Here is a 10890-nt window from a genome sequence, read left to right on the forward strand (position 1 = left end):
CCCTGTATAAAAAAGCTTCAGGCAATAAAAGTGAAAGAATCACCCACAATTGTATTTAAATATGCTGCACTACCTTCAAATAGTTTTTCAATAAATAAATCACAATGATATATCAACTAAATACATAATCCAAATTAATGCCGGCCATACGCGGTTCGAATTTCGAAAGAATTTTCTTCAGAAAATCGCATCTAAAAATTTTTGTACGAATTTCGCACCATTAATGGACTGCAGCAACAGCCGATTTTCGTGCGGCAATCAAATTTTGAGGAATCGGACATGTTGGAAATTTTTAGAAAAACAAACTATTTTCTAATCAATGATCAATCAATGAATCGTGCGAGAAATGTAATAAGAAAAGAAAATTTACTTAGAGAAAAGAAGATTCCCGGCCACGAAAATTCTTTTCTGTAGCAACATGAGGTGAAATTGAAGGCTTGGTCGGCCGAATTTCGAAAATCAATGGTGGCATCATCGGATCACAAAAAAAAATAACTTTCTGATTTTGAAAAGAAAATTTGTTTGAAATTTGACCATGTATGGCCTGCTTAACAGTGATAATTGACAAAAGTGTCCATATGTGAATCCGTGATCAAGTCCATACATGTATTCAATGCAGTGGAAAAAAAAACAAAGTGTGTGAAAGTGGAAACCTCCACCAAAATCCACCTTTGGGGCACATTCTCACCTCAGCATATTGACTCATAACAAAGGTGAAATTGCGCCTCCGTATAGTCAACAAGAGCTATGCTTAACCAGCTGGACTGTCCTCAAAAATCCCAATAGCCTCCTCTGGACTGCCGCAATCATACACAGCTCAGGTGGTGTAAGGCAAATTAGTGCAGGTCAATGCTCCAAAAACATAAAAATCATAATGATCACTGCAATATTTTATTGATAAAAACCAAAATAGATTAACACTTGCGTGATAAAAGATGATCCACATTAAACACTTTAAAAATCCACCCCTGTTGCTGCAAGGGTGGGCTGTGATTAGTGAGATGCTGATCTCCCTCTCGTGGCTGTCAGATCTTTCTCATTATTACTAATCTTCGTGTAGCTATGCCCAGGACACACCTACGTATTTCATCATGCTCAACTAGCTTTTATTAAATCTCATATCCTTTCAATTTTCATGCTCTGGCGGGTTATTTACAATAAAGAGGGCGAGTTGGGCCACCTTGATGTAGTTGAAACACTAGTATAATATGTTTAGCCTTATAATCAGCTAAAATAGTAACTTAAAAAAGGAATACTTTGGTGCATCATAAAAGACAAGAAAGAAAACTAACAACATAAAATGACTGAAGCCACTAAAGATGCATACAATCCTTTAGTCCTCTTTTAAAAGAATACACAAATCTAAAAAGAACACATTTAAGTATTATGATTTATAAAATTTAGAACTTGGATTGTGAAAGTAGAAAAGTCCTGAGCAACTGGTGACTGGTATAAAAACCATGCCTGTCCTTGTAAGTTTTATCACCCGAGTCAGATCGCATTCAGGCAATATGATTACATTACGTATTTATGTGACAGACGCTGCACATTGTTTGGGATTAGAAGGTATCATATGTACAGTATTGGATAATACATGCCTGAAGTGATACAGTATAAAGAACAAACAGTTATAAGGTTGTCAATAATTGAAACCTAAACAACAGAGTTGGGGGGAGTCTGTGCAAATGAAGACTGATCATGGTGCAGAAATGCAATAGGCCCGAGGCAAGGAATGTTGGAAAACTAGTTTGTAGCTGATGCAGTCTACTGTCGGTTTAGGATTCCGTCCATTGTTCTCAGCCCTGTAGTGTAAGCTAGACTACTGATAAATCAAATGATGGCAAGTTACTCACAAGTGACCTTTGTGTGTTTGTGTGGCCATTAACTGACAAGTGGGAAATTCCCAGTGGTCCCTTTTTTTTTTTTTTTTTTTACATAATCTTGTGTTGTGTTGTTTTCTATAGTTTAGACTGTTGACATTTTCAAAACAGCTTTTCTAGATAATAATTGTCCTACAAAGTAGCTGATGGTGAATAACAGTCAAATTCAAATTTCTAACACGCTACAATCACTTGATTTATTTTTTGTTGGATGATAGTTGATCTACAGTATATATCCTATCACCGCTCTTGTAGTCAATCTGTATGGTTCAAATCCCTAGAATTTCAATATATTATTATATATCCAAAGTGAATATATCGGTAAAATGCAATGACAGCTGAAATCTGGTTGTATTGGGTAACATTGAAATCTCCCTTTTTAGACATGATTAATTCATGATGCCTGACATCAGCTGCAGCTGCAAAACAAGTGCGATTACCTATAATGGATTGTTTTTTTCATCTAGTATGATGAAATGTGAGGATGCTACCATTCCACATCACTGTAAACTCTTCTTTTGTCATAAAGCCATTATTATTTCCACTGATAACACTCCTGATGATACCGCAAGTGGCCACTTCCTTGCATTTTGCAACAAATGTACAGTATAATCAATACATAAACCTCAGCCTTTCCTTCTAAATTTCCCTCCACATGAACAGCAAACCGATACATCCATGTCCTTAGACAGTAAAAATCTGTTGTTTGTATATACAGGCAGTCCCTGAGTTACAAACATCCGATTTTACATACGACTCATAATTACAAATGGAGGGAAACAACAGGAAGTGAGAGGAAATCTATCTCTAGGAAGGGAAATTCATTCCTGCAAAAGTAACCACGGAAAAAGGGGTCTCTACTGAAGTTTTATCACCAATCCTTGTTTCCATAACAACCCAACATTTTCAAAATCCAATTGTCACAGGGACAGAAAGTGGGGTGAAATCTTCTTAACAGGGGCACAGACAGCAAAACAAATGTTACAGGAGTATTAACCCCTCCCTATGCTACCCAAAAAACTTAAAATTAGGATTTTTCCATCATACTTACTTGTAAAATGCTTTTCTTAGAGTACGGGACTCACAGCAACCATGATAATGACTATATGGGCCTATATGGGTTATACGCCACCTACTGGTGGATGGACACTGGAAGATAGTCAAACAGGAAGTCCACCCCTATGTAACCCCTCCTACACAGGAAGGACCTCAGTTTTGTAGCAAAGCAATGAATATCCCAAACAAGACGGCAGGGACCTCTGTGTCCCATGATGTTCTCTAAGAAAAGGATTTTACAGGTACAGTGCCTTGCAAGTATTCACCCCCCTTGGCATTTTTTGTGTTTTGTTCCCTCACAACTTGGAATTAACATGGATTGTTTGAGGATTTGCATCATTTAATTTACAGAACATTCCTACAACTTTGAAGATTTTTTTTTTGTTTTTATTGTGAAGCAAACAACAAAAAGGACAAAATAACAGAAAAAGTCAATGTGCATAACTATTCACCCCCCTAAAGTCAATACTTTGCAGAGCCACCTTTTGCGGCTATCACAGCTCCAAGTCACTTTGGGTAAGTCTCTATGAGCTTGCCACATCTTACCACTGGGATTTCTGCCCATTCCTCCTTGCAAAACTGCTCCAGCTCCTTCAAGTTGAATGGTTTGCGCTTGTGAACAGCAATCTTTAAGCCTGACCACAGATTTTCTATTGGATTGAGGTCTGGGCTTTGACTAGGCCATTCCAACACATTTACATGTTTCCCCTTAAACCACTCAAGTGTTGTTTTAGCAGTGTGTTTGGGGTCATTATTCTGCTGGAAGGTGAACCTCCGTCCTAGCCTCAAATCGCACACAGAGTGGTACAGGTTTTGCTCAAGAATATCACTGTATTTAGCACCATCCATCTTTCCCTCAACTCTGACCAGTTTCCCAGTCCCGACTGCTGAAAAACATCCCCACAGTATGATGCTGCCACCACCATGTTTCACTGTGGGGATGGTGTTCTTTGGGTGATGTGATGCCATTTTGTTTTTTGCTGAAAGTAATGGCTTTCCTCTGGCCACTCTGCCATAAAGCCCAACTCTATGGAGCGTATGCCTTATTGTCGTCCTATGTACAGATGCTCCATTCTCTGCCGTGGAACTCTGCAGCTCCTCCAGGGTTACCTTAGGTCCCTGTGCTGCCTCTCTAATGCCCTCCTTGCCCAGTCTGTGAGTTTTGGTGTGCGGCCATCTCTTGGCAGGTTTGCTGTTGTGCCATGTTCTTTCCATTTGGTTATGATAGATTTGATGGTGCTCCTAGTGATCATCAAATATTTGGATATTTTTTTATAACCTAACCCTGACTTGTACTTCTCAACAACATTGTCCCTTACTTGTTTGGAGAGTTCCTTGGTCTTAATGGCAGTGTTTGGTTATTGGTGCCTCTTGCTTAGGTGTTGCAGCCTCTGGGGCCTTTCAAAAAGGTGTGTATATGTAATGACAGATCATGTGACACTTAGATTGCACACAGGTGGACATCATTTCACTAATTATGTGGCTTCTGAAGGTAATTGGTTGCACCAGAGCTTTTTATGGGCTTCATAACAAAGGGGGTAAATACATACGCACATGCCAATTATCAGTTTTTTATTTCTGAAAAATAGTTTTATGTATATATATTTTTCTAATTTTACTTCACCAACTTAGACTATTGTGTTCTGATCCATCACATATAATTCAGATTAAAAAAACATTGAACTAAAGGCTATAATGTAACAAAATAGGTAAAAAGCCAAGGGGGTTGAATACTTTTGCAAGGCACTGTAAGTATGATGGAAAAATCCTAATTTCTTTATCGTACATCACGGGACACAGAGCAACCATAATAATGACTATATGGGATGTCCTAAAGCAATGCCCTTGAGTTGAGGGAGACACAGTTACAGAAACTGCCACCTGAGAAGGACTCCTTCTGCCGCCCAAAACATACAGTGGCCAAAGCAGTATCCTCCGTGGCTTTGATATCTATCTGGTAAAATTCTGTGAATGCATGAACAAAAGACCATGTAATGGCCTTAAATCCTGAGCCACTGACACCTGATGGCGGATGGCACAAATGCCCCCACACACCTGGTAGTGAGTGCTTTTACTAAAAAAAGGGGTGGGGGACCTTGCCCTTTCAAGCCATAGGCTCGAATGATTAAAATGGCAAATCCAATGAAAATAGACTTGGATGACTTGGATGCCTCCTGCCCATCCTGGGATCTACTGGCAGCACAAACCACAATTTCTAACCTGTACCGACAAACCAAGTAATTATGACCGCCAGAACTACCTCCAGAGTATGCAGTGATCTAACTCCTGCCAACTGAGGATCAGAAAGAAGGCAAGACATTGTCTTGATTTAAGTGAAAAACTAGACACCATTCTAGGCAAAATGGATGAGGACGCAACATCACCTTATCATAATGTGAGACCAAGAATGGCTCCTTGCATAAAAGAGCCAGAAACTCTGACACTCCACTTAGTGAAGTGATAGCCAAAGAAGCCACTTTCCAAGGTAAAGGACCGACAGAATTCCCCGATTGTTTCCAAAAGTGGCCTTTGCAAGGATAGTCAAGATCAAATTCCCAAGGACACAAAAATGGTCTGACAGGTGAGACTGTCTGTTACATGCTGTATGAATCAAGGAGTGACAAACAGCCCCTGGAGAAAAAAAATGTATAGGGACTAACCCTGACCATTAATGGTACTTAAGGCCAACCTCCCTTCCCCTACCGATTGGAGAAGGAAGGAGAAAATCTCCCACTCACATATTTCTGTGGGTGCCACTTCCTGGCTTCACCCCAGACAAAAAAATATTTCCAAGTCCTGTAATTGAAGTTTCCTGAAGCTGGCTTCCAGGGGCTCAACGGTGCTGAGATGCAGGACTCAAGACCATTCGGTCCCACTGGACTGGGAGTGTTCCAGGAGCGACCCCCGCAAGACTCACTATGTCAGTGTACCACGCCCTCCTGGGCTAACCTTGCCCTTTCACCATTATTATCAGTGTTACCCCCTTCTGGATTCTTTGCAAAAGATGTGGCAGAAGTCAAAACAGAGGGAAAACGTCAAATAAGGGAGAACTGATCCTTAAGGTGTTACCAGTGCATCTACCCCTATTGCCAGTGGGACCCTCGTCCCGGACACAACCTGTCCCAACCTATTGTAGAACTTGGAATCTAGTAGATTCATCTGCAGAGATCCCCCTGCCACTATTCTATACCTGGAATATGCGCTGACGATAGAGACAGCACTCGTGCTGTCCCAGACAGAATGTGGTGCACCTTCCTGAGCCGCGTGACTCCTGGTGCTGCCCTGGTGGTTGATATATATACCCCTCCATGTCCTTTGTACTGTGTGAGACCAGATATAGTGAATGCAGGGTCCTGGGTTTAGTAACACTTTAAGAACAAAACCTGAAAGGAAGGCAGCATAAGCTGTCATGTAAGTGTGTGTGAATAATATACAATCATGCTGAAAAACTAGATCTCTGGTTTTTGTGTCTGTTTCTTTTCATTTTGGGAAGCATACATTGAGGACATCATTACAAACAGCAGGCGGAAAAATGTTTGCTTTGCCCAAAAAAATCATTTTCCTTGTATTTATTCTTTAAAGTATAAAAGCAGCTTATAACAAAGCCTAGAGTTCCTATAGTTTACAGATGTACAGCTCAGCTTTTGTATCCTGTAAAATGTCTATTTTGTGTGCTGCCCACTGCAGCTCCTTCCTAGGTGAACCTATTTATAGTGTTTTTTTTTTTTTTTTTTCTTCAGTAGAAAATATATTTTCAAGGCTTCCATGCCTATTTTTTTTATTGTTTATTAGAGTGATAAACTGATGAGAGATGTAAGTATTATCTCTGTCACTACGGGATGGAGACGTATTTTTCCTTCTTTCCATGGTCATACTAGCAAGGTTACTGACAGATCTGCAGATGAAGGTAAAGCCTACTTAAAGCGTTTGTAAACCCCTCAAAAAATTATATATATCCTGCTCCTTTAAAGTATGTTAAATAGCACAGTGAATGTGCCATGTCATTTGTCCCTTTGTATGATGTGAAATACCTGGCTGATCCTGCCTGTTCCTGTGTCCCCCTGTCTCTGCTGACCACGATAATCATGGCTCCTGATCCAGGATACCGTGGTCAGATCACATGCTTCCGTCATCACGCTGTCTGCTCTCTCCTCTCTGCTCTGTGCGTGAGAGCGATCTCCTCCAGCCCCTCCCCCCTACTGATTCTTCCCTGTCACTTGAAATGCCTTTGAAAAATAACTTGCATCCCCTCTGTTTTATCAAGATCCTAACTACTGAGTGTCCATTCTTTACCTCACAGCGGTCACATGACTTTCCTCTGCTGGCCAGCTGATGTCAGAAGGTTATCTCAGCCTCTCCCTTTTGCATTCTTCTTCAGAGCAGAGGAAAGATACTGACAACAAGTTATTGCTGTGAGATAAGATACTTACAATTAGAATTAAAAAAAAAAAAACGGACACATAAGTGCTATAGCTTTTGATAAAACAGAGGGGATGGCAGTGTATTATCATCCTGACTTTACAACCACTTTAATCAGACCATTAAGTAATGTTCCCATGAGGGTTCTTATCTTTTGGGACTGTTTGCATCAAATACCAACCTTTACAAATTAATATTTGACTGCTACAGGACAGAGCACAGAAGCAAATTCTCTCAAAACAAATTATTATTCAGGATTTATATAGCGCCAACAGTTTACGCAGCGCTTTACCATATAAAAGGGAGACAATACAGTTATAATACAATACAATACAATAGGATTAAGAGGGCCCTGCTCAGAATAGCTTACAATCTAATAGGGTGGGGCAAGTGGTACAAAAGGTTGTAACTGTGGGGAATGAGCTGGTGGAAGTGGTAGGAGATTAGTTGGAGACGTGATAGGCTTTCCTGAAGAGATGAGTTTTCAGGGATTGCCTGAAGGTAGCAAGAGTAGGGGATAGCCGGATAGATGGAGGTAGTGAGTTCCAGAGGATGGGGGGGGGGTTGGGAGAAATCCTGGAGATGAGCATGGGAGGAGGAGATGAGAGAGCTTGAAAGCAGGAGGTCTTGAGAAGAGCGGAGAGGTCGATTTGGGTGATATTTGGAGACAAGATTAGTGATGTAGCTTGGGGCAGAGTTGTGAATGGCTTTGTATGTTGTGGTTAGAATTTTGAATTTAATTCGCTGGGTGATTGGGAGCCAGTGTAGGGATTGGAGTAGAGGGCTGGCAGACACTGAGCAGTTGGTAAGGTGGATAAGTCTGGCAACAGCATTCATGATAGACTGAAGAGGGGATAGCCTATGGAGAGGCAGGCCAATGAGAAGGGAGTTGCAATAGTCAAGGCGAGAGATAACAAGGGAGTGAATGAGGAGCTTGGTGGTTTCATTTGTTAAAAAAGGGCAAATTTTAGAGATGTTATGGAGGTGAATTCTACAAACTTTTGACAGCGATTGGATTTGAGGCTGAAATGACAAGTCAGAGTCTAGGATTACACCTAGTACCCTGGCGTGAGGGGAGGGCCTGATGGTTGCATTGTTGATTTTGATGGAAAAGTCATGGAGGGGGGCACGGGCGGGGGGGAAAATTAATATCTCAGTTTTAGAGAGATTTAGTTTAAGGAAGTGGTGCGACATCCATGCTGATATGTCAGTTAGTAAGTTAGTAATGCGAGAGGAGACTGAAGGAGTGAGGTGAGGAGTAGACAGATAGATTTGGGTGTCATCACCCAAATCTACCCCCATTATTTTAATTGCTAGTTATATTTTACCCAGCAGATTTGCCATGGTTTGATTATAGCTGATAAAACACCTTTTAAAAGAATTATGTATTTGTGAAAATAAAAAACTTTTTTTTTTTTTGTCTATGTTCTGCAATTTCTTGCACACTAAATCTCAGATTAGATTAGATTAGTCTCAGATTAGAAGAGGGTAGGGCCACAGTGTAAGCAGGGCTTACTGAAGGAGAGAGTAGAGGGAGGATTCAATAAGCGTGCTGCTCTTTCATCCAATTACAGGATGGGCTGGGTTGCATTTGGGACATTACCATGCTGTATAATTTAGTCTGCCAAGAGTTTTTGGTCCTGGTTGTTAGACATGTGCACAATGGAAACATTTGTTTAGTTTAGGATAGATTCGTTATGTAACTAAGTTTTGTTGATTTTGTTTCAGAAATCCAAATTTTGGGAACTATTCGTATTTGGATCGGTCGAAAAATGATCGGCCGATTCAAATTCTGATTGAAGCAAAGCTGGTTGTTAAGGAGCAGGCTGGGAAGCCGTCCGCCGCGTCCTTAACAACTGATGACTCAGCAGCCGTCAAATTCAGAAGAAAAACAGAACAGCGTGGGCACTGAGAGCAAAGTACCATGGTGGGGAGAGGGGGGGTCAGCACTTTTCCCATTTTAAAATCATTTAATTGGTTGCATTAGAGATGCAAAATTTTATGTTTCCAAATTTTCACCAAGATCCAAATTAACAGTACCAAAGACTCCAAGTAAGTGATTTGTGCTTACATCAGTCATGTCAGAATGTAATTACCGGTATCATTATTTAATATTTTCATCGTTTTTGTTTAGATAAAAAGGACATTATGCAGATATGGTAAAGTCAATTATTATGCTCCAGGTTCCCTGCAGTGCTGGTTCCATAACCATAATTTGATATTTAGTTATGTTACAAAGGGGAGGATCAAAGTTTAAATTGGCTATTTTTGCCCTGCAACAGATACAAAAAACTTCTCCCTACTGTATTTTTTTAGGGAGTGAAAAAGGAAGAGCTGGATCATGCAAAGATGGGTGGGAGCACACACAACTCATGGGTAATTATTATTATTATTATTATTAATAATATTACTACTAATAATAATAACAATAATAGTATCAGTATTATTAATATTAATACTATCTTTATTATTGTTGTTAGTGAGATTCAGGCATGCGCACAGGGTTTGCCTTGGCACACCCTAATCTCCCTGTGTGGCGCGATTCCCCCTGTGGCATTAATCACTCACTGTGTTCATTCATAACTGAAGTGCGGTTTAACTGTGTTTACCATACTTCAGTTTGTGAAGGAACAGGAAGCTACACAGCACAGAGCACTTCTCATTCATTCACTGTCCAGTGCAGCTGAGGCTGCAAAGAAAGGGACTGGGGAATCTCTGTGCTCAGTCTTAAAAATGAGACTGATTAGACCCCTGTTATTTCACCAAAGCCTCCAATGGAGCTCCTAAAAATTGTTTTAAAAAAAAAAATAATAAAAATAATATTGTAAAAAATACAATTGTGAAAATAATTAAAAAAAAAAAAATAATAAAAGTAAAAAACTACTAACACCTTCCACTGCTGACCACTGAGAAAGGCCACTGCTCTACTGACACCGTCCACTGTTCTGACAACAATCTTTGCCCTACTGACATGCCCACTGCTCTACTGACACCATCCATTGCTCTCCTGACACTGCCCATTGCCCTACTGACCCCATCCACAGTTTTATCCATAGTGTGTGTGTCTGTGCATATAATATATATATATATATATATATATATATATATATATATATATATATATATATATATATATATATATATATATACATACACTGGCGCACGTGTGTTTGAGCTTTGGGGTGCACACCTATGTAGTGAAATCTGGCTCTTGGATCATCCAAGACATATAGGAAGCTAAGGCTAAGTCCATCAGGTTCCCACTATAACTAAAATATCACTTTTTGAGTAGATGTAGCCTGTATATTATCTTTATTTAATTTACATTCTAGTTGAAATCAAATTGTTCTAGAATAAAATGTTCGGCTGAACTGCTTGGTGTATGTCGGTTTTATGCTGTGTCTGTACAGACTTAGCTTCAATACACTGCTGTGTAAATGTAACTTTTACATTAGGGATGACTATAATTAAAAATAAACAGTGATATTCCAGAGCTTGCCATTTAACTCCACGTGCCATGAAAGTTTCCAGAACC

The 10890-nt window shown here is 39.9% G+C and overlaps 1 protein-coding gene across 3 annotated transcripts in view; it reads left to right on the forward strand.

Annotated features, from left to right (window-relative positions):
• Positions 1-10890, forward strand: part of TESC (tescalcin) — a 93905-nt gene that overhangs the window by 17642 nt on the left and 65373 nt on the right. For 2 of the 3 annotated variants that reach the window (XM_073625759.1, XM_073625767.1), the window contains exon 1: positions 9713-9731. The exons of the other annotated variant lie outside the window; for it this stretch is intronic. In XM_073625759.1, coding sequence (XP_073481860.1) covers positions 9728-9731 — 4 coding nt within the window. In that variant the 5' untranslated portion in view covers positions 9713-9727. Of the gene's footprint in view, positions 1-9712; positions 9732-10890 lie in introns of those variants that run through there. 3 annotated transcript variants of the gene reach the window in all.

The sequence above is a fragment of the Aquarana catesbeiana genome, linkage group LG01 (assembly GCF_042186555.1).
Source record: "Aquarana catesbeiana isolate 2022-GZ linkage group LG01, ASM4218655v1, whole genome shotgun sequence".
NCBI classification, from domain to species: domain Eukaryota; kingdom Metazoa; phylum Chordata; class Amphibia; order Anura; family Ranidae; genus Aquarana; species Aquarana catesbeiana.